Genomic DNA, 27,021 nt, shown 5'->3' on the forward strand with positions numbered 1-27,021 from the left:
TGGGTATTATGTCTTTTCTAAATGTCTGATAAAATTCAGCAGTGACTCCATCTGGTCTGGGAATTTTGTTTTGGGGTAGTGTTTTGATTACTGATTCAATTGCATTGCTGGTAATTGGTCTGTTTAGATTTCTGTTTCTTCCTGGGTCAGTTTTGGAAGGTTGTATTGTTCTAGAAAGTTGTCCATTTCTTCTAGTTTATCCAGTTTGTTAGCATATAGTATTTCATAGTATTCTCTAATAATTCTTTGTATTTCTGTCATGTCCGTAGTGATTTTTCCTTTCTTATTTCTGATTCTGTTAATGTGTGTAGAGTCTCCTTTTTCTTTTAAGTCTGGCTAGGAGATTATCCATTGTGTTTATTTTCTCAAAGAACCAGCTCTTGGTTTCATTAATTTTTTCTATGGTTTTATTCTTTTCAATTTTATTTATTTATTACCTGATCTTTATTATGTCCCTTCTTCTAGTGACTTTGGGCCTCATTTGTTCTTCTTTTTCCAGTTTCAATAATTGTGAATTTAGACTATTCATTTGGGATTGTTCTTCCTTCTTTAAATAGCCTGGATTGCTCTATACTTTCTTCTTAAAACTACCCCTTCACTGCGTCCCACGGAAATTGGGGCATTGTGGTGTTGTTTTCATTTGTCTCCATATATGGCTTATCTCTGTTTTAATTTGGTCATATTTAGGAGCATGTTGTTAAGCCTCCATGTGTTTGTAAGCCTTTTTGTTTTCTTTGTACAATTTATTTCTACTTTTATACCTTTGTGATCTGAGACGTTGGTTGGTACAGTTTCAGTCTTTTGGAATTTGCTGAGGCTCTTTTTGTGGCCTAGTATGTGGTCTATTCTGGAAAATGTTCCATGTGCACTTGAGAAGCATGTATATCCTGCTGCCTTTGGGTGGAATGTTCTGTAGATGTCTGTTAGGTCCATCTGTTCTGACGTGTTGTTCAGTGCCTCTGTATCCTTACTTATTTTCTGTCTGGTTGCTCTATCCTTTGGAGTGAGTGGTGTGTTGAAATCTCCTAAAATGAATGCATTGCATTCTATTTCCTCCTTTAATTCTGTTAGTATTTCTTTCACATATTTAGGTGCTCCTGTGTTTCTGCATTGATATTTATAATGATTATATTTTCTTGTTGGACTGGCCCCCTTATCATTATGTAATGTCCTTCTTTGTCTCTTGTTACTTTGTTTATTTTGAAGTCTATTTTGTCTAAGCAAGTACTGCAACACCTACTTTTTCTCCCTATTGTTTGCATGAAATATCTTTTTCCATCCCTTCACTTTTAGTCTGTGTATGTCTTTGGGTTTTAAGTGAGTCTCTTGTAGGCAGCATATAGATGGGTCTCACTTTTTTATCCATTCTCTAAGTCTGTGTCTTTTCATTGGTGCATTCAGTCTATTTACATTTAGGGTGATTATCAAAAGATATTTACTTATTGCCATTGCAGGCTTTGGATTTGTGGTTACTAAAGGTTCAAGGGCAGCTTCTTTACTATCTCACTGTCTAACTTAACTCACTAATTATGCTATTATAAACACAGTCTGATGATTCTTTATTTCTCTCCCTTCTTTTTCTTCCTCCTCCACTCTTTATATGTTAGGTATCTTATTCTGTACTCTTTGTGTTTTCCTTGACTGAATTTGTGGATAGCAGATTTAATTTTGCATTTAGATAGTATTTAGTTGGTCTGCTTCCTTTGCTGTGGTTTTATTTTCTCTGGTGACAGGTAGTTAACCTTAGGCATACTTCCATCTGTAGCATTCCCTTTAAATACACTGTAGAGATGATTTGTGGGAATTAAATTCCCTCAACTTTTGCTTATCTGGGAATTGTTTAATCCTTTCTCCAAATTTAAATGATAATCTTGCTGGATACAGTATTCTTGGTTTGAGTCCATTCTGTTTTATTGCAGTGAATTTATCATGCCATTCCCTCTTGGCCTATAAGGTTTCTGCTGAGAAGTCTGATGATAGCCTGATGGGTTTTCCTTTGTAGGTGATCTTTTTTCTCTCTCTGGCTGCTTTTAATACTCTGTCCTTGTCTTTGATCTTTGCCATTTTAATTATTATATGTCTTGGTGTTGTCCTCCTTGGGTACTTTGTGTTGGGAGATCTGTGGACTTCCATGGCCTGAGAGACTTTCCTTCCCCAGATTGGGGAATTTTTCAGCAATTATTTCTTCAAAGACACTTTGTATCCCTTTTTCTCTCTTCTTCTTCTTCTGGTACCCCTATAATATGAATATTGTTACGTTTGAATTGGTCACACAGTTCTCTTAATATTCATTCCTAGAGATCCTTTTTTCTCTCTTTGCCTCAGCTTCTCTGTATTCCTGTTCTCTGATTTTTATTCCATTAACAGTATCTTGCACCTCATCCAGTCTGCTCTTAAATCCTTCCATTGTTCCATTTCTGTTATCTCCCTCCTAAATTCATCCCTTAGCTCTTGAATATTTTTCTGTAGCTCCATCAGCATGCTTATGACTTTTATTTTGAATTCTTTTTCAGGCAAATTGTTGATTTCATTCTCACTGAGCCCTCTTTTTTGTGTTTGAGGCTCTTTGGATGAGCAAGGTTATTCTGCCTTTTCATGGTGATGGGAGTGGTGACCGGCGAGTGGCATGTATGTCAGCTGGGAGAACAAAGTCCCTTCCTGCTTGCCAGTCACCTTGCCTATCTTGGCTGTCTGTGCTGGTCAAACGTGCACAGGGATCAGCCTCTGGGTTAATCCCCTAAGCTGCTATGGGCAGGGCAGCCCTCCCGATGGCCTAGGGCACTGGCAGGGCTCGCAGGTGAGCGGCATGTGTTCTTCCACGAGAGCAAAGCCCCTTCGTGCCTCTCGGTTTCCACGCCTCTCTCCGCTGTCTGTTCTGGTCAGCCGCGTGCAGATAGCAGCCTCTGAATCTGGGCCAGTTTGCCATGCGTAGTGCGAAGCCTCTGTGTTAAGCTGTGTGGTTGCTGTAGGCAGGGCTGCTCTCTGGCTGGTCTGCAGCAATGGTGGGGATAGCTGGTTTGCTCGCTGGTGCTGGCAGGGAGGGAAGGACCGGCAGGCTGCTTATTGTGGTGAGGGGCCTCGGAGCTGCATTGACAACCAGGGGGATGGGGTGCCTGAAGCTCCTTAAAGTTCCCAGCCTGCTGGGCTGAGTGTGCCATGACGATTTTGTCCACCTGTAAACCCTTGTCCCTTTAAGACTTTTAAAGCACCTGCTTTTCTTTTGTCCCAGGGCAGCTGGCTGTGGGAACCTGTTCGCAGTCTTAGTGTTAGATTTTGCTTTTCTGCTCCTCTAATATCCATAGCAACATGTAATGTGTGTCTGTGCTCCTGGGGCAGATTACTAGGGCTGGTTATTTAGCAGTCCTGTGCTTCCACCCCCTCCCCACTCTGATTCTTTTCCTCCCCCCAGTGAGCTGGGGTCAGGGAGGGGTGCTCAGGTCCTACCGGGTCATGGCTTTGTACTTTAACCTTTAACGTGAGATGTTGGGTTCTCGCAGATGTAGACTGGCTGGTGTACTGTATCTTCTGGTCATCTTTCAGGAATAGTTGTATTTGCTATATTTTCAAAATATATATGGTTTTTGGAGGAGATTTCTGCCACCCTACTCATGTTGTCATCTTTTCCTCCAGCTGAGGTAATTCATTTTTGCCCTCACTGGGGATTAATAAAGGGAGTTAGCTTTCTCATTTAACACACCCCCTCCCAGTATTGCTATGACAGGGTTCTAATCTACTACAAGACATAATGTTATAACATTGCACTCCGTGTCTTTTTCTAGTTGTAGAGTTCAATGACGGCATTATAACCAAGCCTACATAATTCTAGAATATTAGGGAGCTTATATTTCACATACATTTATTTACATAATATCACTTTTAACTGCAGAAGCAGTCATAACCTTAGAGCTGAAATGACCTTAGAGATCATCTCAGCAGCTCTCACCTGGCAGCGGAGGGCACAGCATCTTTAGTGCTCTGCCTAGTCCGTCCTACAGTGAGGGCACAGGTCAGAATAGACCTCAGACTCACTTTCAGAGGCTTGCCACCTCCATAAGTTTAAAGCCTTTTTGGGCTCCTTTACAAAAGCATTCAGGAAGCCTGCTCTCTCGTTCTGTGTGTCCCAGCATTTACTCTGTAGCCTTTAAGATGTGAAAGATACACTTCACAATTTGGACTTGTGTTCGACCTTGATTCTTATTCCTAGGCATGGGTGGTGTAGCCCTTCAGCTTTTAAAGAGTTATTCTAAATCACTAGGTTAAACCTTCTTGTTTTGTCATTCTTTAAAATTCAGCCAGGACTCCAATTCAATTTTAGTTGGCGTTCTGAGAACATATCCATATTATTAAAGTAGTAGGTGTGTGAAGTGACTTTTTTGTGCATTGCTTTTCAGGAGTAGAACGTTTGCCTGTCCTAGGTGACCAAGCAGTTTCACAAATAAATCCTCCAGCAAGTTTAAAAATAATTAGGCCCAACTCAGAGGACGTGGAGTTTCTCCTGTTTCACAAAATGTCTAGCAGCTTCAGTGAAGTCGATGTGGTTTGTATTTCAAATTGAAAATCGTTATTCTTCTCATTGTGCTATATATCTTTTCTAAGTTAAATTTAATTTCATGTAGTGAAATGCAGAGATCCTACATCTACGGTTCATTAGTTTTGGCAGTGATATATAAAACTGCTGTGAACATTTATATACAGTTTGTGAACAGGTGCTAACATCTCTTTTGGGTAAATACTCAAGAGTTGAATTGCTAGGTTGTAAAGTTGATGTAACTTTATGAGAATCTGCCCAAGAGTTTTTCAGAACAGTTGTGCTACTCCACATTTCTGTTACTTTCTTCTGTTTCTTTGTCCTTGAAACTGAATAAAAAAGAGTTTATTAAACTATATATAATTTGGCTTAACAGGAAACACACTTCTTACTTGCATAAGAATGTGGATATTGCCACCTAAGTGGTATAGGCAAATTATCTTAACTTTTCTCAGCCCCAGTATTTTTCATCTTTGGAGATAATGTTAACTGCCTAGCAAGAGTCGTTTTTTTCTGACAAATTGTATGAAAGCAGTTTGAAGAGCATAAGGCACTATGCCAGGATAAGATAGCATATTTTTATAGGTACTAATCTGTAGCCCAATTCCACAGTATTTTGGTTATGTCTCTTGAAACAAAGACATTCTAAATATGTTTACTTTGAAATTATTCCTGAAACTCATAATTCATTCTTAGAATAAGGAGTTATTAGATGAAATTGAATGGTTACTTTCTACTTATTTATTCATATCCCATCCCATTACAAAAAAAATATTTCAAGGTGATTTAGAGATTAATTTATCAAGAAAAACAGGTGCTTAAGTGTTTCTTGTTTTATCCACTCATTGGCATTATTGGAATATAAATCAAAAGCTGTGTTACACAGTTCTTTGTGGTTAGAAATACTGCTTTTACTCAGTTCTGGTGCCAGGTTACTAGTCTTTCTACTCTGCAGTACACAGGAGGGTAAACTCAGTGGAAAATGATGTCATAGTGTACTTGGGTTATGTGGGAAAACAGTTTGGCAGGCACATCTTTTCAGATACTCTTAGCATTTACAATGGACAAAGGTCCTTTGGTATCACAAATAGGCCTTTGAATCTTCTTGAAAGTGAAATTGAAGTCCTCAATTTTTCTTTCAGTTCTTTTATCTTTCCTTTTATTTGCTAATAAATCTTCCATAGATAAGAACACAAATACCTGCTTCTGACAGTGATGATACTGTTCTGTATGCATATGAACCAAATACTGCATGTGTCAATAAAGTAAGTAATGTTAATTGCCATTTGTCAAGTATATTAACACATAACCATATTAAAGGGAAATATTTAAATTCTTCATATACTATAGAGTTCCTCTAAATTCATACTCAAGAAAATATTAGTCTGTTCTGAATTTGTTTGCTTCCATTCATTAGACAATGAGCACTGAATCCTAGAGCCTGCACTGTGTACCTCATTGCTCGAGGCCAGGGGGTCTCACACATGAGCATGCATCAAGATCAGGTGGAAGGCTTTTGATTACAGAGCTGCCTCTAGTCTCCGAGTTCTCAGTTCTGTAGTCGGGAGTGGGACATTTTGCTTTCCCAACAAGCCAAGTAGGTAATGTTGATGCTGATGGTCTACAGGCCATGCTTTGAGAAACCCACCTCTAAGCGGCTAATCACTTTCTAATGAAATTTCTATTTCCCTATATTCCTTATCTGGTATGAAGTTTAGAGCAGTTTATACTCATTTTTAGTACAAAACTCTCAACTTCTGTCCTTCTCATGCAATAAATCTTTTCTTCCTCACTCCATTAGCAGTTACATTTTCATTCTCCTATTAATGGTTTTTACTTTGTCTCTATTTTAGATGAAGACTTCTGAAACCCTTTGAAAAATTGGTAAAAATAAAACCAATTTAAATAAATATATATAAAGTGGCTGTTTTCTCCTAGTGTTTGGTTTGGTTCTTGCAAAAGTACAGCATTAACTACTTAACTTTTAAACTATTAGCAGGAGAGTGTTCATTCGGAAACATTCAAAATGGAAGAACAAGAAAAAACAACTCAGGACGTTATCACTTACTGCCAGGTACAAAAGTGCTCTCTCTCCTGTAGATTTCCAGAATATTAAGCTAAAACTCTTTTTCTTATGAAGAGAAAGTGTACAATTAATTGAAATTTTGCTGTTGCTGATAATTGAAATTAACCTAATATTATTATTCAACCATTGTGATGATTTTTAACAATTTCTCCTTAGAATAATATTTAGAGGTAAAAATTGTGAAATACCAATATGTAGATTTTTTATACCTTTTTAAAAACCCATTAACTGGTCAAATGTAAATATGTCTCTTTCATCTAGATTGCTCAATATTCAATTTTTTTCCCCTAAAAATAATCTTTAAAGGAAATTGAGTTAGATAAAATATACTACGAGCCTAAGTGCATGCCATGACAGCTCAAATGAAACAAAATGTCACCCCCCAGTGTTTTTTACTTAGTGCATGTTGCTTAATTTTGAGAGGATTTTGTAAAAATTAGAATTTGGTAGAGTCTGGTGGCAGTGTGTATTACCAAGGGCTTGGTGAGTTGCAGACCCTAGAGGGAATGAAAGTTTATTTTTTAAAAACTATTCCTTAACATACCAAGTTTCTTGAGTCAAATGGGCTAAAATACCTTTGAGAAGTAGGAAATATTTATGTGAGTCTTTATCATTATTATTACAGAGAACAGGCGTGCTCTGCATAAAGGGGACATACCCAGGCTTCTGGGGGGAGGGGGATACAGAGCATGGAGCTGGGGGGTTGGGGGGCAGGGGAGGTCTCCTTTCCAGCAGGGCGTCCACGGCCTATAGGACAGAAGCACCCACTTCTGTCCCACACCAGGGTGGACACTGCGCTGCGGGGCCTTGGGAGCCATCACGCAGGAGGAGGTGGTGGGGAGAGCCTTCAGGGTGAGAAATGCCTGGGGCCCGTGTGGCAGCCCCGAAGTGGGCCATGAGGGGTCCTCTCCGGCTCTGCTAGGTGCTGGCTCTCTCCTTTCTTCACCTCCTTGCCTTACGGGACTATACCCCTGGTGCAGCGCTGGCATCTGGGCTTTTTCTGGCCTTGCCCAGCCTCCTGGTGAGGAAAAGCCCTGCCTGGTCTGGGCTGGGAAGCGGGGGGCGGAGCGTCGGCTGCACTCTAGTCAGGCCCTCTCCTGGTCCATGGACCACACTTGAGAACCACAGCTCCAGGCTGCTAATCACTCTCTCTACTAACACTGTCTCTCCAGCTAAAAAGAGAGTTCCTTCGGGCAGGAGCCGGTTGTTTTTGTTTTTGTTTTTGTTCTTTACGTCTGCGTTTCCAGCACCTAGCAAAGTAGTCCTGGCGGGTAGTAGGCCTTCCATAAATGTTTATTTGAGTGAATGAATGAAGAAATGAGGAAATGGTCCTGACCTCTTATTAAAGTATATATTTTTGCTGCAATGAGATCTCTATGTATTTCAAGAACTGTCAGGTTTGGGCAGTCCCATAGCTGGTTGGCATATAGGCCATGTGTACTCACAGGTTTTGTAAGGCTCACTGTTGAGTGTATCATCTTAAAACCCTTTGAGGCCAGGAGTCACAGCTCTTATATTTGGCCCCCCGTTCTTTCCAGAGTGGCCCGCTCACTGCCTGTTAGCTGCTACTGTCCTTATGTGCAAAGAGCCTCTCTGGCCTTTTGGCAGATTTGAAAGTTTCTTTCCTAAAATGCACCTTCCTTGGTGTAAAATGGCTTACTCATAAATGTGGTGGCTCACAGGAACTGGGGCATGACTGCTTCCCGATATTAACGCTTCTTAAAATCCCCATGGGACGTGGAATAACTGAGTAGGCAGTGGGCTTATCTCAGTCCGCTGGATTCTGTGTCACCCACAACTGGGCATCAAGTAGGAAACCGATGGCTTGAGAGCTTTCTTTGTTTCTAGCAGTCAAAATTTGGCTTGTTGGTATTTTCTTAAATGTTCCTTTTCTTTTGAAAGAGGAACTACTAATAGTTTGTATTATAATAGGCCATCTATGATGCCATTCAAAACCTGGATCAGAAGTTTGATGTTATTCACAAAAAGATTTCAAAAATCAACCGTTCTCATGCGAAATCAATTTGGCTAAATCGCGTAAGTGTTATAAAAATATTTTCACAACTACACTGAACCTCTAGTTTGTAAAGATGCCAATCAGAAGCGAGAGAACTAATAAGGGCCCAGCATCACTTGCTGTAGCAGCAAATGAGAAACTTTTCCTATGTTGGAAAAATGCTAAAGTTTAGTTTTGAGAAAGAATGAAAATGGGTATTTTTATGTTTGTAACCTTAATATATAAAATGACATTAAAACGTAGCATTGAGGAGAGATAAAAGGAATCAAAATAGAACATTAATCTTTAACAACATAAAGCAACGTTACGTGAAAACTAAATGTTAATATATTTACTGTTTCTTTCCTTTTTACTCATGCACAGTCGGTTTTTTATACTGGCTTTGTGTCATTTCAGAAGTCACTTCGATATGGATACAAATGTTATAAATACCTGTTTTCCAAAAACATGAAACTGAAGAGACTGAAGAGAAGGGAATCATATAATGGAGATTCTTACTCTCAAAGTTATAGCTCAACTTTGTCAGTAATAAAGCTGGGAAATGATTTCAACAGCAACATTGTTGCAACATCGTTTTGCTCAAATGAGTTCTGTGAGCAGGATCCAGAGTTAATCTGTAAGGGGCAGAGACTGATACAGGAGGAGCATAAGAAAGTGGAGTGGGAACCGGAGCGGCTGCTGAGCTTAAACCAGAGTACCCCCGCTCCCTCCGACACTACCGCAGATTCCTCTCAGCTCAGTATTGGCTGCGATGATACACCAGATGACACCATTTCCAGGCCCTGCTCTCCCAACCCAGGGGCCCACAGCACCAATAAACTTCCCCAGTCTGCTGGATTTCCCACAGTGGTGTGTGCAGCCCAACCAATACAAGGTAAGGCCAGTGTGGCAAAGAACCCTGAGATGATGACTTACCAAACTTTAATGGAGGGTAAGAACTTCGAACGCACTGCATCTTTTGGCATCCCACCCACCTTTAGGAAGGATGAGATGTTACCCGTGACATATAGCACTACTTAACCTGTATGTAGTTCTCAAGATTCTTGATATAAGCTCGTGGAAGCTATTTCTTTCCTATTTTGAGGGTTGATTTTGCGGGATACTCATACTGATGACTGACATTTACTGAGTGTATACTACATGCCAGGTACTGTGCTAATCAGTTGTCATGCCTCTTCTCCACTAATACTCATAGTGACCCCACTGTGAGTTCTTTACTCTTATGTTTTTCTTTGCCCATCCCTCGGAAAATACTCAAAATGCTCCTGAAATGGCCAGAGATACAAAAGAAAAAGTACACCTCTGGCCAGCTCACACGTAACAAAGACCAAATTTGTGCCGACAGTCCCTGGCTAGAGAAACAGATCTTCCTAGTGAGTTGCAAGACTCCCTTTGGTTATCCCGTGCTAACTGTAGAGGGTCGAGTGCTGCGGTGGAGTAAATGGATACCTGTTTAGGCACAAAGCAGTTTCAGCACAACTCGAACGGCACAGCTAACACTCTGTGAGGTCTGAGCACTTGGGTTGTCTCCTGTCTCAGCCATTTCTGTATTAAACAACCTTCAACCAAGGTATCTGTTGCACTGCAGTTCCCCTTGAAGGAGGTCATCAAATGTAATATTAAAGTTACTTCTGAGATAGCTAAGCAGAGTAACCTTGTTTTCTTCAAACTTCAGATAAGCACTTAAGCCTTAAGAGACAGGAATTCAAAACATAAAGTGGGGCAAGAAATAATCCATGTTAAATACCTGGGAGAGATCCAGTAAAAGAGCTAATTTGGTTCTCAAAGATAATGGGATTTTTGAAATTCATTGATTGAAGTGAATAAATGTAAGCAGTTGTAAAACTACATTTTGGGGATTTCCATTCTATTTCGCTAGTAAAAACCATAATCTGGACCGAGCAGAGGAGAGAGATTGAGAGAAATTCATTGAAATAAGTAGTGAGTAGTAGGTTAGCTTAGATTAACCTAATTTAGCCCGACGATTAGGTCTTTTGCTGGATGTGCCTGTGTCCCAAGAGGCCTCGGACTGCTCAGTCTGTTTTATGATCTTTGAAGCTGTGAGGCAGCTTCTGAAGCTGTTCTTGCTGTTTGCAGAAGGTCAGAGGGGATGCTCTTGGGTAGCCGCCCTCAGGCTGTGCTCACCTAGGCTTCCACTGGATTTACACGGACTCCTGGTCCTGAAGGTTTGGGAAAGAGACCATTGCTCCCTACCTAACATCTCTTCTTTCAGGATAAAGATCAGGTCAGGTTTGATTTGTCTTCCTTTCCCCCCTTTGAAGCTACAGGTGCACCACCAGTTAGAGCTGGCTCGGATATGCTGCAGCGAAGCTTCTCTGATGACCCTGAATCTTGGTCCGTGGAAGATGTGATCCTGCTCCTGAAACAAAAAGATCCTCAGATTTCAGGCCTCCTCGCTGACAGCTTCAGGGAACATGTAATGTTGGAGAGACCAGTGCATCTTTTGATCTGGTTTTCCTGCCGTAATGTCTTTGAATGACCTGTGCGCAGGCCCTTCACTTGGATGCTCCTTAGTGTGGATGGTGGGGGAGCCCTACCAACTGATTTTTCCATTTGTGAGAAACGTTGCTTTTCCCAGGGCTAGATCCTTAAACGGTGGAGGCTGGATCTGTGCTTTAAGCGGGTGCCTGCCTGCATACCTAAAATCCTATAAGCCTTCAAGTTCTCCAGAGAAGGGGATTCGGCATAGCCGCTCTCGGGTGTCTTCTCCTTGTAACAGCAGCTACAAGGATCCTCCTTCCCACCTGCTCCCTGCTCGGCCCCAGGACCGTGCGTGGGAGGGGGTGACCGCAAGCTGTGACAGGGTGTCCTCCTCGTTAATGGCACCCGGTGAATCCAGCAGCGGATTCCATTTGGCTCGGTTCCGTGAACCTTATACGGTTATCGACAAATTGGGATGCTGATACTCTCAGACTATTTACAAAGTAACATCGTGGCCTTAATTTTTACAAGTTCTAATTTCTTGAAATTCTGGCTTTAGTTAGTAGGAAACGTATGGAAGCTGCCTGACAAAGGTAGTACTTTAAGGGAAGTCAGGTCTCTTCAGACAGTGATTTATGTTTCTGCAGTTTTGTCTTTAACTCAGAACTGGTGAAATCCAAATCACATGCTTCAGTGGCACCACTTGGTCAATTAATATGATAAAGAAATTTAGTAGGGTGCCTTGTGACTCCCAAGTAATATTTTTATAGTGTTTCCTAATGAATAAAATTACAGATTTTTAGCAGTCTTTATCAAGCAGACGCAGATTCAGAATACATCTGTAGTGAACTGCTCTGTAATAGGTGTTTACATGTTCTTACATACAAAGAAATAGCCCTTCTGATAAACTATGGAAGCATTACTAATTATTATACTTTCCTTCTCTGTGTAGGACATTGATGGAAAAGCTCTGCTACTACTCACGATTGACATGATGACAAAATACATGGGGCTTAAGCTGGGGATGGCTGTGAAGCTGTGCCACTACATTGAAAAGCTTAAAGAGGAACATCACCTTGACAACTGAAACATGTTTGTGTAGATTTAGGTTGGATGTAATTGTGGGGAGACCAGTGCATCTTGGTGTACGATCGTTTCCCTGCCCTTAGCACTTTTCATTGTGTAGAAGGTTCCTCTAAAAATATGGTATCTCCAGAATTGTATCAAATTGGTAGTTTGTTCTTTCCATCTTTTTATTACTTTCATTGTATACTTTACAAATATACTTCATGCAGGAAACAGAGAAACAACTTTGATTTCAGTTCATGTTTATACATAGAACCAGAGCACCTGAACCCCAAAGGGGAGATTAGTCCCCACTTCTTTTGCTGACAAGTTCTCTAATGAAATCCACGAGACGTTCTCCCTAAAGATGCAGCTGTAGGTAGATACCATCTTTCTCAAATATGTCATGTCAGCTACCGCACTGTCCTGTGGGTGCCCTGCCAGTTTCCCTAAAGGGAACAGCCGTATAAACTCCTTTCATTCCTGTGACTATTTCTCTGTATGTTGTTATTTTTTCTTCTTTAAAGAAAAAAAAAATTGTATAAGCTTTCATGAAGAGTTCTTAGCAGTGTTTTAATAAATTATAAGAAAAGGTAGTTGTTTTACTCAAAAAGTATTATACTATCCAGGTGGTTTGGAGGGAGCCTGGTAACTCTTTTTAGTTAAGTACCTAGTATTTTGAAACTTCCGTATTTTGCCTAACCTTGGACAGTTAAGTAGGTATTCATTGCTCCCATCCCTCCCTAAAGTTGCATATGTCCACTTGTTTAAAAGGCAAGTAATTTATTGTGTGTTTATTCCTCGTGTGGATACTCCTTCATATTTATCTTTTATTCCATACCTGAAGTATACACACAAGTAAATCTTTTTTTCATTTAAAATGGCACACTTTGCTCTTCCACAGAGGTAAAGATTACATACAGCGAGATGCGTTTTTCCTTCAAACATACGCACATCCTTAGCCACCACTGGGGCCTCTCTGCTCACCCTTCAGAGTTTCCACACGGGGAGGTTCTCTGTCTTGTGCAATGTTTCTAATTTGCTTTCTGAGCCATTTATCCTCCTAAACTTTGGCAAGAATATTTTGATTTGTCATCGTGCTCTTTATTTTAAAAAGGAGAACTTTTAAGTGAAACATGTTCATTGATATTATTTTTTTATTTATTACACTGCTATATAACATCTAATGCTACTGTTTATAAGCTATGAGGATTGGTGCCACCGTATTAGCCATGTGTTAGAAATACCAATGAAATCTTCACCAAGGACGAGAATGTATATTTTCTTTGTAGAAAACCACGTGTGCTTCATAAGCAAATGCAACTATTTACTGGGCACAAAGAGTGGTTTCATTTATGTTACGTTTTATCATACTCATTTGTGTTATTCCTTATAAGGCAAGATTCTAATTTAAACTTGGGCTTTTTGTCAAATGTTTGTGTGAAGATACTGTGTCCAGCTGAACAGACCTCAGGTGCTTGTATGGATAATACGTTTTACAGTTCTCAGATTCTAAAAGATAATAAAGTTGAATAAGCACAACAATTAGTGTAGACCTCAGATTTGACTTTACTTGCCTTCAGCACAGCAGCAGCATATCAACGTATGAGTTTGTTAGAGTTGAGAAAGCAGCAGTCTAGTTAAAGTCTGGGGTTTTATGTCCAAGTACTTGAGTGTTAACGCTTGCCGTCATTCTGTGGGTGGACAGATTCCTAGGAGCAAAGGACAGGTCCTTTCTAGGGGCCTTAATCAGGACGCCAGGGGAGCAGGGTGAAGTGAAACAGTACACTCTGTGCACGGTTTTGTGGCTTGGACGTTACTGGGGACAGGATGAGCCAGAAAGCGCCGGTGTCTGCATAGCTCGTCCCACCTGACTTCGTACATCTCACTGGCATTCTGGCCGCTCTGTGCCCTGGGGGCCAGAAGCCATGCTGCCTCTATGCCACAGCCTCCCCGCTTGGCTGGTGGACGAGCCTCAGAGGCTCGGGGTTGTGGCCGAATCTCCTTCAGTAGCTGACCCCTCAGCCACTCTGCCCCGGGAGCTGCGGCTCCAGGCCTCTGAGCCCAGATGCGCTTCCTGCTTTGGTTCCCGAGCAGAGTGTCTTGCAGCTCCTTACAGCCGAAGGGCGTGAGCTGAGGCGCTCGGATGACGCTCAAGTGGCTGGAGCGGGGCTTACACTTAGTGTCGCTTTGGTGTGTGAGACACACGGGGCACTCAGAAGCACTGGTTTCTCACTGTCTGGTGTGTATGTTTTCAGTGCAGAGAATATCCCGCCGTGCTAACCTCCCGTGGCCGTCCAGGCTCTAGAAACAATCTTCCCTCTGCTTTTGCCTTGCAGTCCATCCACCCTTTGCCCGGCTGTAGGCAGCCGAATTTGGCAAGGTGGGTGCGATAGCTCGCGTTACGGCAAGCACGTGCTTCCCGTGGGATGTCTTCTGCACCGTGTTCAGGGAAGGATTTCCCAGACCCTGAAACCTGGGCCCCTCTGTAAGTGTGGAAACGCTGTGCCCTTCCGGACTCTTCTGGAGAATTAAACCTTCAACACCCTGACTAGGACCAATGTAATGGGGAGGGAAAGCGCGGCTTTGTCAAGCTGCCCGAGGGATCGGAGGCACGGCTGGCTGAATAAATGGAGGGCCCCAGGTTGTTCTGGGAGAATGTCCCCTCAGATCTGTCTTGGGGACAGAGCACGCCAGGACCCTGAAGGTTGCATTTAGGGTCCTCCCACATCCCCTTCTGCCTGCCCCACAGAGTGGCCTGTTCGCTTCAGCTGCACATCAGCCGTGTTGGTACCAGGAGTCCGCCCAGCTGCGGGAAGAATTCAGTGTCGCGATGGTGGGACCCACCCTGTGTGGAGTACAGAGCCCTGCGCCTCAGCCTGAGGCCCGTGCCGATGTCCTGGACACTTGGAAGCCCGGCACCCAGGCATCGCTGGCGTGTGGCAGGGGGATCTCTGGGGCCCAGGCCTGCTCCCAGGTTTAACAGCTCCCGTGGCTGTTCAGGTGCAGCCAGGGTCAAGACCAGGCGTCTAGCAGAGTGACCTGTGCCACTGGTACACTGGGTGCGTCCCTTGTCTGCCCCCCTCCTTCGAGGGCAGTGGCTGGAGTCTGGGCCCCAGGATCCCAGCCGCCCCATCCTCACTCCCCCAGCTCTCTCCGGGGCCACGCCTTCTGCCCTTCCCTCTGTTGCATTCCAAGATGTGACCACCCCTTCCCTGCTGTTTTTCTCGTCCCCACAAACGTTGGGGTCGTCACTTCAGCTCTGTACAGTCTGCACGTGTGGTGTCCCCCAGCTTGGGTTTGGCCTGTAAGGGAGGCTGGAGAGGCCTGGGCTTGCCAGCCTGTGTTCGGGGCTTTTGCTGGAAGTTTTCTGTTACTAAAGGTTGAGGAGGTGTCTTCCTGAGAACTTGGGCCCTTGAGGACTTTCAGTCCGACCCTTCCCACAGACCTCGTACGGTGCTCACAGACTACCTTCCTCCAGAGGACCAAGGCCACCAGGCAGGTGGCTGTGTGGGGACCGCTCTGTGCGGGAATGCCCGGTGGTGTTCACGCCGCGCTGTTAGCAGAGGTCGGTGCCCCCAGCACAGGTGTTTTATTACCTCCTGCTGTCTTACCTTCTCCCGTACCTGGTTATATTTCATTCCATCCTGGATATTCTGTTTAAATACTGTTTGGACAAATAACTTGATGTGATCTTCATAGGAAAGGATGTTTTCCGTATGGCACCCAGCTGGGAATGCTAAATCCCCAGGTGATGATGAGACGGAGGTAGAGTCCACGTGGCTCACTGTGAATCCTGGATCACTTTTACGCGACAGGGAGGCCTCTCTGAGGTCCCTGTCTGAGGGACGGGGTAGTTTACTCCCTCTGTTCTTGGTGGGTGCCACACTTTGACTTTGGTCTCTCAGTCCCAGCACGTCACCACACGTGCAGCCTGGCCTCTCTCAGCCTGTTCTGGGGGCCTTCTATTTTATCATCCTTAATTCTTCGACCCTTGTGATGGAAGTGCCTTTCATATAACTAGGGGGTGGTGCTTCTCTCCAGGACCCTAGGAAAAGGGTGTATTAACAAGAACTCCTAATGTCAGGCAAACTGATTTGAGTGCTGAAAGTGAAAGTAACCCGGAGGAATCGCAGAGGAGATACTCATTCTTACCAGGGGGATTTAGGAAAGCGTTGTGGTGTAGGTATTATTGGAACAGATGTTACATCGCAGAGGCTTTGAAGGATGGGAAAAATTTCCAGAGGCAATTGAGCAGAAGGTAGAGTAACGTAGGGGACGTGAGCGTGGGCTATGGGGGGCTGATGGTGCGCTCAAATCATGACTCTGCCGACATTCTTGTGGCTTTGAGCAAGTTAATGAGACCCTCAGCTTCAGTTTTCTCATTTTGAAATGGGACAATAATACCTCTTAAAACGTTGACGGCCACATAGGTTCCGATATGTTAAGTGGCTGTCTTGTAGTGAGAACTCGGTAAATCGTAGCTATTATGAAGCAGGTGGGTGTTTGGGGGAAAAAAAGTGAGCAGAGAGGAGTTGGCGGAAGGGCCGCGGGGTAAGGACTTAGTCAGCCTTATTGGCGCACATTTTAAAAGTTGGATTATTCTCAGATTTGTTTCCAAAGCTGGCACTGGACGTGAATGCAAAACCCAGAAAACGATTAAGTCTCAACTCAAATCTCTTACATTCTACACTTTCTCTGTGATGCGTTGTGCGTGGAGAGCATTTTGTGAAGGGAGGAACTACACCAGTGGTAATCCTTTCACTTTTTTCTTTTTAACTACGATTCAAACTACGTACATACAGATAGAAAATGAAAGGAAGGGAGGCAAGGTTGGCGTCGGCCCTGCGCTGCCCCTCCAATCGCATGCGCATACTGGTCGACACTGCGCAGCCGCAGAAGCATTTTAAGTGGTTACGTTTGCGCGGCTTCCATCTGGAGCCTCGGTGTCCTGCAGTCCTTTCGAGTGCGCAGTCGCAGTGCAGACGCCGAGCCGACGGCAATCCTGAGGCGCTCGGAGCCGACGGCGATCCTGAGGCGCTCGGAGGAGACGGTGATCCTGAGGCGCTCGGAGCCGACGGCGATCCTGAGGCGCTCAGAGTCGACGGCGGTCCTGAGGCGCTCAGAGCCGGGCTCTCGGACTCACAATGTTTGAGGAGCAGGGTAAGGACCCCTTCCCGAAGCTGCTGCACTGGTTTCTGCCCCTTTCCTCACATAGCCCGAGGAAAGCTCTGACGGGGTTCGCACCAAGCCTTCTGACTGGGATTGTCTGGTTACTGGCCAGGGTGCTTCCAGAAGCGACGTCTGCGCGGTGTGGAAGTGCAGTATTGTGGGCAGATTCTGGCCCAGGGTTTGGGGTGACCCACGGCTGGAGGTGTCTATGGGGTTCATGAAGTCTCAGGAAACTGAGGTGGCCCCCAGGTTCATAGTGTCCCAGGGTTTTGAGGTGGTGCCGGGGCTCATGGTGCTCGCGAGGGCTGGAGGCCGCCCCGCGACTAAGGGTGTCCCGGGGGCTCGGGCATTTACGGTCGCCTGAGGTGGACCCAGGCTCGTGGCTTTTCCAGGGCTCCTGGTGTTCCCGGGTGCCTGAGGCTCTCACGGCGATCCCGGGTGCCTGAGGAGGACACGAGCTCCTGGCGGGCCTGGGGCTCATGACGTCCCAGGGCGCTCGAAGAGGTCCCGGGGTTCGTGGCGTGCCCGCGCACTTGAGGCGTTCCTGGGGCTTGTGGCGCTCCCGTTTGTTCACGGTCGTCCCGGGCTGCCGAGGTGGACCTGGGGGCTCAAGATGGTTCCGGGGTTTGTGGCGTTTGTGGGACTTCAGGATGGTCCCTGTGCGTGGCGTGCCCACGGCTCGTGACATTCCCAGAGCTTGTGGGTCTCCTGGGGGCGTGGGGTAATCCTGGCGCTGGGGGTTACTTGGGGGCTCACGGCGGCCCAGAGGTTCATGACAGTGCAGAGTCTGAAGGTGCCTCTGGGCTCGTGGAACTAGTGCGTGGAATACGGCTGTGTTTCTGGCACAAGAGCCATTTTTTCCCAGGCCTTCTAGCGCCCGTCAATGGTGCCGTACATTCACCGTGATCCGCTGCCCTTGCCCTGCAGGGGGCGGTGTGCCGAGCTGTGGTTCCAGAAGCAGCGGAACTCTATCCTTGAGTTTTTTTTTCGAGGCCTGGTGTGCACGCGCCGGCAGCAGCTCCTGAGCACAGCCGTCCGGGCAGTAAAGCAGTGTGGCCTAGGGCTGGCGTTCTCCTGGCAGGGGAGGATTTGGTCTGCTAGGAGGGCGGGTCTGCACTTTCCAGCCTCAAATTTTAGCAGTGTTGTGGCACGGCGGGCTACGGTGGTTGCCACTCTTCCTGGGATGCCCGTGCCAGTGCACTTTTGGATTTGGCCACTTGCTAAGTACCTGGTGTTGACCTTCTGAGACATTTGTCCGTAATTCTTTATCCTTTCAATTTACCTGTTGGAGGAAGTAGGGGTCCAGGAAGGACCAAGACGCTCAGACTTTACGTAGAATTTTGAGTTTAAAAAATTGACAAACTACCTCTAACTGTAATCAATCATCATAACATCTTTTGAGATTGAGACGTTTATTTTGAGGGTTTGATGGTAATCATATTTGAACAAAAACAGCAAACGCAGCCTCTGTTTTATTGTAAATATGTAAACGAGAAGGAAAATGAAGATGTAGGTGGGGAGAAGTCCTCCAGTATAGAGCCCGTTCTTTGCTTCAGGAAGATAGACGCAGGAGGCAGAGAATACCGTAAAATATGAGGACTCCTGTAATGCAGGGGAGCCCTGCCCTGCGTACCCCAGGGCCATTCCTGCTCGCTGTACAGTTGAGCCTGTAAAAAATAGAACCTCTCCAAACCCTGCCCTACATTCTATGGATGAGAAAACAGAGGTGAAAAAATAGACATATCTGGCTGAAAGGTCTCATGTCTGGATTGGAACCTCTGTCATTTAATTCCTAACTTAGCACCATTTTCACACCACCTTACGCCCTCACACTAGCTAATTGCTTTATTCAAATGTTTTGCTCTATTTCAAATAAATGTATTGAATCCAACGTAGGATGCAATGTACATATGATTTGTGACTTAATACTTCAGGCTTAAACATGTTATTTTTCAGGCCAACTTTAAAAAATAAGACAGGCAATTTATACGTCAGACATTTTGCCTAATGTGCTATTTTTATATTCATTAAAATAGTTTACCTAGTTGATATTTCGCATCTAGTTTGTGTCCGCCTAGTTCACATTTTCTGATTCAATTTGGATTTGTTTCATAACATTCACTATGGTACTTTATTTCTGTGGTTTTTTTTTTTATCATAAAGGCTATTGTCAAGTTGTAGAGAACGAGTCTGGAAATTAGTGGTCACTAGAAAGGGTGGCTATGTAACATCAGTCTCTTCATTTACAAGTTAAAAGCATATCACTGAACACATAGCTTGGGCCATAGGAGGTGGTCATGTTTCTTCAATGAGAAGAAATTTACTCCTCTATAAAATTTGAAGTTCTAGAAATAGTATTATACGTGTTTGTGTACATATGAACACATACATACCTCAAACTTCATACTGGGCGATTAATTTCTCTGCTACCTGGCAGGGCTTTGAGATATGAAAACACTGGATGCAATTTTTTCAGCTAAAATGGTTTTTAAACACTCCATGACTTTATAAGGTGGTTTCCTCTAGAAACTGTGTTTTTAAGGGGATATCTAACAACTTTTCTCTTTTCCAATTTTTAGATCATATCACTGTAACTGTTGGAGATGACAGTGCTGACAGTGAGGACACCTCTCACTGGAGTGACTGTGACAACAGCTCTGATGTTGTGATAATAGAAGATTCTGACTCAGAGCTTAGTGAGAATGGACTTCCCACGGACAGCGTGTCAACCGATCAACCAAGTTTTCAAGGCAGGGCTGATAACCATCAGCAGCTATCCCAAATGCCACCCGGTAATTATGTTAAATATCCTCCTGTGTGAAATCTTGCTCCCTGGTCCCCATTTCCACTAAATTGCTTAAATATCACTAGAACCTTTCACTAACCAGTTGTTATCAGAGGGCTAAGCTTCATGGTAATATCACAATGTTTCCCTGGGCGTGTATTTTCCCTTCGTTTAAGCGTTATCATGTCCCCTTTTCCATTTTTGGTATATGGGGGGGCACCGAATGTAAAATATGGAGGGGCAGATATACAAATATATAAGAGCATGGGGGAAAATAGATTTCCTTTCTCTGAAAAATTGACACCTGGCAAAACAAATTATAACTATTTGGTGGCAAGGCAAAAACTGAACTTATGGGAAAAACAGCTTCCTTGGGTCAAGAGTCCATGGAACAGAAGAGCTAAAGAATCAATAAAAAACTCCTGGGACTAATAAGCACTTATAGTAAGATTGTACGGTACCAGGTTAATATGCCAAAGTCAATCCCTTCTCTATGGAGAAGCAGTAGACAGTTGGAACTTGAGATCAAAAACACTGCACCAGTTATTTCAGCACCTAAAAAAGCGTCCATGGAACGTGGAGTCCTACGACCGGGATTGCTGCAGGTATACTAGTCCTTGCAATGGCTGCTTCTCAGCCACCGTCAGAAGGGAAATATGAGGCCATTCACTCACTCCTCACTTAGACACAGAGCCAAGAGACGTCAGTTCAGTCCCTTGGAATATTTCTTCAGTAGCTAGATGACAATTTGTTCTGTGCCTTTTGCTTAGAGAATTGGGCTTTCTACTCTTTAAAACAATGAAATGTTGTTTCCAGATTCGAGATGGGCAAACTTTTTCTGTAAAACGCCAGATAGTAAGTTTTAGGCTTTGCCGCCATAAGGGCTCTGTCACAGCCACTCAACTGTGCTGCTGAAGCATGAGAGCAGCTGATATGTAAACACATCAGTGTAGCTGTGTTTCAGTAAAACTTTCTGGACACTGAAATTTGAATTTCCTATGAGTAGTTCACTTCATTAAGTATTCCTCTTGTTTTTGTTGTGTAATCATTTAAAAAGTGAAAAAGGAAAACAAACCATTCTTGGCTCATAGGCTGTTACAAAAGCAGGCGGCAAGATGGATTTGGCACGCAGGCCATACTCTGCTGACTCCTGATCTTGGCCAGAAGGTCATTTGATACCACTTGGTCTGTGTTACGGTTTTAAGACTATATGCAGGACCCGCAGGACCCTTCCTTAGTGTGTGTGTTACAGAGCATCTATCTGGCTGACTCCAACAGCCCTCCTTAGTGGGAAGGAACTAGAGGAGAATTGTCAAATCTGGATACCCTCTCCCCTATCATTTCTACTCCTCGGACTTTATCCTACGGAACTACTCACACAAGCGCGAGACTGTTCAGCAGTGTTCTTTGCCAGAGCAAAACTTGAGGAGTAACGTGAATTTCCACGAATCGGGGACTGGCTAAATAAATAAATCACGGCCTATCTGCATGATAGGAAACTAAGAAGCTGTTGAAATGATTGCAGTATATCTAAAGGTACTGGTCTGGAAAGACCAATACATGTTTAGTGAAAAAAGGGGGTCGCAGAGCAGTACTTATAGTCTGTTCCCTTTTAACTAGCTAACTGAAGGAAAAATTCAGAATAGGAGATTTCAGAAAATGTGGCCAGTTCATTTTTATTGTGTGGTAAAACATACATAACATCCTATTTATCATTTTCACCATATGTACGTGTACCACTTATAGCATTAAACAGCCTAACAGCTCCGGCTAGAAGTTTTAGTACAAGGTTGACAGCAGTGTTGAAAGTGTTCCTAATGTTAGCGGGAGAGCATTCAGTCACTCACCCTTGCGTATAATGTTAGAGGTGGCTTTTCATGAACACCCTTTATGTGGTTGTGGAAGTTTCCTTCTGCTCTCAGGTTTCCTAAGACTCTTTATGACGAAATGGTATTGGGTTTTGTCAAATGCCTTTTCTGCGTCAGCTGAGATGATCATGTTCTCTCCCTTTATTCTATTAATGTGATGTGTCACAGTGATTGATTTTCTTACGTTGGGCCACCCTTGTATTCCTGGGAGAAATCCCTCCTGTGAGCGATCCTTTGAATTTGCTGTTGGATTAGATTCGCTAATATTTTGTGGAGAATTTTTGTATCTGGATTTGCAAGGGATATTGGTCTGTAATTTTTCTCCTCTTGTAATATCTTTGTCTCGCTTTAGTATCAGGGTATTTGTGGCCTCACAGAAAGAGTTAGGAATTGTTCTCTCCTTTTCAATGTTTTGGAAGAGTTCGAGAAGGAGTGGTGTTAATTCTTCTTCAAGTGTGTGGGAGAACCCACCAGTGAAGCCCTCTGGTCCAGGCCTTTTCTTTGCCGGGAGGGATGTGATGACTGATTCCGTCTCCACCTGTTACAGGTTTGAGATTTTTCCATTTTTTCTTGAGTCAGGTCAGGTAAAGAATTTTTTAAATCGTAAGAACAAATTGCTTCCTCATGTTATCACCATCAAGCAATCAGAAAATATATGGAAAAAACCCCAACTGAAATGGCTACAAATAACTAATCAAAATTCTAAGGAATGTGTGGATAAAAAAATAGCAGAACCTACATGACAGGAAAGCAAAAACTTACTGAGGGTCATAAAATAAGCCTTGAATAAGGATTCGATTCAAGAAACACAAATTGTTCCTGGATGGGAAAAAAAACCTCTAGTACAACTTAAAAAAAACTTGGGAAAGCCTGTTTAACGAACAGGTGGTAATTTGCCAGATCAAGCAATAGATATTTTAAAAGGGCAGTTGTTAAAATAGTACTAGTTTTGAAGTAAGGAGTCAGATTTAATGCAGTAGGAAGCTCATAAACAATGAAGAATTTAGTGTTAACACGATACGAATATGAGAACCATGGACAGGAAATCATGCTGGGACAAATGCTTAACGACTGAAGCAAAAAGCCCGCTGGGTTCCACCTCACATCACACACTTAAACAGTTTCAAGACGGATTAAAGAGTTGAGTATCTAGTAAGTGAAAGTATGGAAAATTAGAAGATACTTGAGCATTTTTCTGATGTAGTTGAAGATTAGGTATAAGAGCCGTTCAAGAAATCACAAAAATATTGATGAATGTCATGAAATAAAACAAAGAACCCCTTCTTATCTCAAAATTATCAGACTCCAAAATCGCATCACCACCTGAGGAAAGTTATTTGCTGAAAATAAACATTTCCAGGCTTACGATTCTGAAGATGGCAACGCCTCATACAAATCAAACAGGGAACACTGAAATCCCAGTCCCAGGCCAAGAGCAGAGGACACGAGAAATAACAAATCACAGAACTCTTAGTGGATAGAAAACATCTGAAAAATATTCAGCTGCGTTAGTAACAAGAGAAATGCAAATTAAAATGGGATATAAACGTTAAACTTCCGTCTACCAAATTAGCAGTTTTTACATGGTAGCTCACTTTGGTAATAATGGAGGAAAACCACTGCATCGCAGTTCTCCAAGAATGAAAATTAATACAGCCTTTTTGCACACGTTGGCAGCACCTATCAGGAGCCCCTGAAATGTTCATAGCCTTTAATCTAGTGATTCTTCCAGATATCCATTAGAAGGAGCTCCTCAGGGATGTACATAAGCATTTACATTTGGATGTGCACATATCATTAAAGCAAACGAGTGCAAAATTGGAAGCCACCCAAATGTCCCACAACAGAAAACACAAAACATGACGTACGGACATCCACACAACGGAAGATCACACAGGCATGTAAAATAACTCTTAAATTATTGTACGTCAGCCAAAAAAATTTTAAAGGTGGAAAACAATTTTTTTAAATTTCAATTGACACACAGAATTGCTCAGAATGCACGCACAGTGTGACTCAAGCTCTGTAAAATATACACGGAGCAAGAAAGAGAAGGAAATCTCGCTAAGGGTTGTGATATTTACTGGTGATGGATTACTTAATTTAGCGTCTGAATTTTGTATAGAGAGCTTAATTTGATCTAGGTAGACTTTTTATAAAGATCGATCACATACAAACATATGCATAAAACATAAATATGCAGCTTAAGTAATTTTCAGGTGAACACACACATATAACGAGCACCCGCGCCGAGAAATAGGTTCTGAGCTCCCCAGAATCAGCCTTCAGCTCCCTTCCAGTCCCTACTCGTCTCGCGAGGCAGTGCAGTCCTGACATCTGCCACCACTGATCTCTTCTGCCAGTTTTTGAGCTTTAGGTCAGTTGATCAGAACTGTTCTGGGTTCCTGGATCCATTCCTACGAGTGTGTTTGGGGCAGGGGCGGGGGAAGGGGCGCTTCCCACAGCACACCAAACGATTCTCGGGCACTAGCAGCGGACGAGAGTTGAACCCAATTCAGACACTACTGGAAGGCAGCGTCAGATCCCACAGGTTAAGGCTTCAGTCCGGCAAGACCCGTCACCCCCGCCCTTTCAGACGCCAGCGCCAGTCCCACTCCCGGGCTCTGTGCTTCTGACCGAAGAGCTGCTGTAAATCAGAGGATCACACAACCTCCCTGGGTTCGATTAATCTGCTAGGGCGGCGCACAGAACTCAGAAACGTTTTACTTACTGGAGCACTGCTTTACTACCAAACGGTATCAGTCGGCAACAGCCAGATGGAGAGATGGTTCAGCGAGGCTTGGGAAAGGGTGCAGGGCTTCCATACCGCCTCCCGGCGCGCCACTGTCCCCCAGTACCCACGCGTCCACCTACCCGGAAGGTCTCCGACCCACTGCCTTTGGGTTCTTTATGGCGGTTCCATGGCACAGGCAGGATTGACTAAAACTCTCTAGCCATTGGCGAGCGATTCTGCCTGCTGCCCCTCTCCCCTCCCTGGCGGTCAGGGGGATGGGACTGAAAGTTCCAACCCTCTAATCACAGGCTAGGTGCCTTGGGTGACCAGCCCCCATCCTTAGGTGCTCTGGGGGCATTCCCAAAGTGACCTTGTTAACATAACAGAAGACAGGTTTATCAGGCTCACTGCTTGGGAAATTCCAAGGTGTTTAGGAGCTTTGCTAAATACTTTCTTTTGTGTCTGGCTTTAACTCAACGTTATGGTTGTGAGATTCATCCTGGTTGTGTAGCAATAATTGGTTTACTCCCATTGCTGTGTAGTCTTCCTTTACATGAAAACAACACAGTTTAATTATTCATAGCATGCACTAGTTTTATAATCAGAAAAAACCCAGTTAAAAAATTTGGAGTTGCAGCTCAAATTGGAGGTATCTTACAATTGATTTGTTTCTGTAATATTGGTCTGCATTTCTCCAACTTGAAATCTTTATCTCCTTTTGCTTCTCTCTTCTGAGCTTCTGTTCATTAGTATCTCCGCTACAGGAATAAAGGCGAAGAAGAAAGGGGGTGAAACTTGAATCCCTTCATTCTGCTCCTCACTAACACTTCCCCTCCCGGCACTGTGGTTCCAGAGTTCAAATGTCTATTACAAGACACAATGTGATAACACTGCACTCCGTGTCTTTTTCTAGTGGCAGAGTGAGTGACTCAGCATCATAACCGAGCCTGCATATCTAGAATATTTGGGGGCTCATATTTCACATGCATTTGTTTGTTTAGGTAATGTCACAGTTCACTGCAGGAGCAGTCATAGTCTCAGAGCTGAGATGACCATAGAGATCCTCTCAGCAGCTCTCACCTGGCAGGGGAGAGCACCACGCCTTTAGTGCCCTGCCCAGTCCACCCTGCCGGGGTGGGGGGCGGATGTGGACGGGGGGTGGGCAGGGCAGAATAGACTCAGACTCACTTTCAGAGGCTTGCCACCTCCCTCAGTTAAAAGCCTTTTTGGGCTCCTTTACAAAAGCATTCGGGAAGCCTGCTCTCTCGTTCTGTGTGTCCCAGCATTTTACTCTGTAGCCTTTAAGATGTGAAGGATTCACTTCACAGTTGGGAATTGTGTTCGACCTTGATTCATGTTCCTACGCATGGGCAGTGTAGCTCCTCAACTTTTAAAGATTTATGCTAAATCCCTAGTGGAAAATGTCTTCTTCTGTTACTCTCTGGAATTCAACCAGGACTCCAGTTCAATTTGAGCTGGCATTCTGAGAACATATCCGTATTATTAAAGGAGCAGGTGTGTGAAGCGACTTTCTTCTGTGCTGCTTTTCAGGAGCAGAAGTTTTGCCAAGCCAAGGCGACCGAGGTGTTTCGCAAGTGAGCTTTCCCAGAAGTTTCAAAAGCTACCGCTTGGGCCCAGGGAACATGGAGCCTGTCCGTGCGCCCAACACACGAGGATCATCTCCTCCAAGGGAGAATAATATGGTTTGTATATTCAGAGTGAAAAATCTGATTTTTTCATTCTGCTTAATTACCTTGTTTCAAGATAGAGTTTAATTCCATGCAGTGAAATGCACAGGTCTGAAGTACACAGTTCAATGAATTTTGACACACATGTATACCTACCGCCCTAGCAAAATGAGGAACCTTTCCATCATCCCAGAAAGTGCCCTCACGTCTCTTTCCGGTAAGTCACAATCCCCCAGGAACGTGGTGAAATAACGTCCTCATGTTTTTTCCGTCGGAGATTAGTCTCGCCTGTTCTCGGATGTCAGAGAAATGGAATGTATGGTGTGTACTGTTTTGTGTCACACTCACTTTGTCTTCAGAATGATGTTTTGGAGATGATCTGGTTGTAGCAATATTCATTCCTGTTTATTGCTGAGCAGTATTCCATTGCTGGAGCACCCATACTTTGTTCACCCATGCTCCTTGCGATGGGCATTTGGGTTGTTCCCAGTTTTTCGCTATTATGAGTGAAGCGGCTGTGAACATTATTATGGAAGTCTCTTTGTGAACGTAAGTTTACGTTTAATTTGGGTGCGTTCTTAGCAGTGGACATAGTGGGTCATGGGGTAGATGAGCGTTTACAAGAAACTGCCAGGC

At 43.8% G+C, this 27,021-nt stretch overlaps 1 protein-coding gene across 17 annotated transcripts in view; it reads left to right on the forward strand.

The window, feature by feature from the left end:
• The window catches only part of LOC108408927 (Scm polycomb group protein like 1), a 42,889-nt gene that overhangs the window by 4,675 nt on the left and 11,193 nt on the right, over positions 1–27,021 (forward strand). For 3 of the 17 annotated variants that reach the window (XM_073227925.1, XM_073227917.1, XM_073227915.1), the window contains exons 2-10: positions 4,392–4,537; positions 5,713–5,793; positions 6,525–6,602; positions 8,547–8,651; positions 9,028–9,505; positions 10,914–11,068; positions 12,026–17,301; positions 19,890–20,102; positions 26,249–26,400. In XM_073227925.1, coding sequence (XP_073084026.1) covers positions 17,286–17,301; positions 19,890–20,102; positions 26,249–26,400 — 381 coding nt within the window. In that variant the 5' untranslated portion in view covers positions 4,392–4,537; positions 5,713–5,793; positions 6,525–6,602; ... (2 more) ...; positions 10,914–11,068; positions 12,026–17,285. The remainder of the gene's footprint in view (positions 1–4,391; positions 4,538–5,712; positions 5,794–6,524; positions 6,603–8,546; positions 8,652–9,027; positions 9,506–10,913; positions 11,069–12,025; positions 17,302–19,889; positions 20,103–26,248; positions 26,401–27,021) is intronic. The other 14 variants (XR_012127503.1, XR_012127504.1, XM_073227918.1 and 11 more) reach the window with 8 other exon arrangements.

Source organism: Manis javanica, chromosome X, assembly GCF_040802235.1.
Source record: "Manis javanica isolate MJ-LG chromosome X, MJ_LKY, whole genome shotgun sequence".
Lineage (NCBI taxonomy): Eukaryota > Metazoa > Chordata > Mammalia > Pholidota > Manidae > Manis > Manis javanica.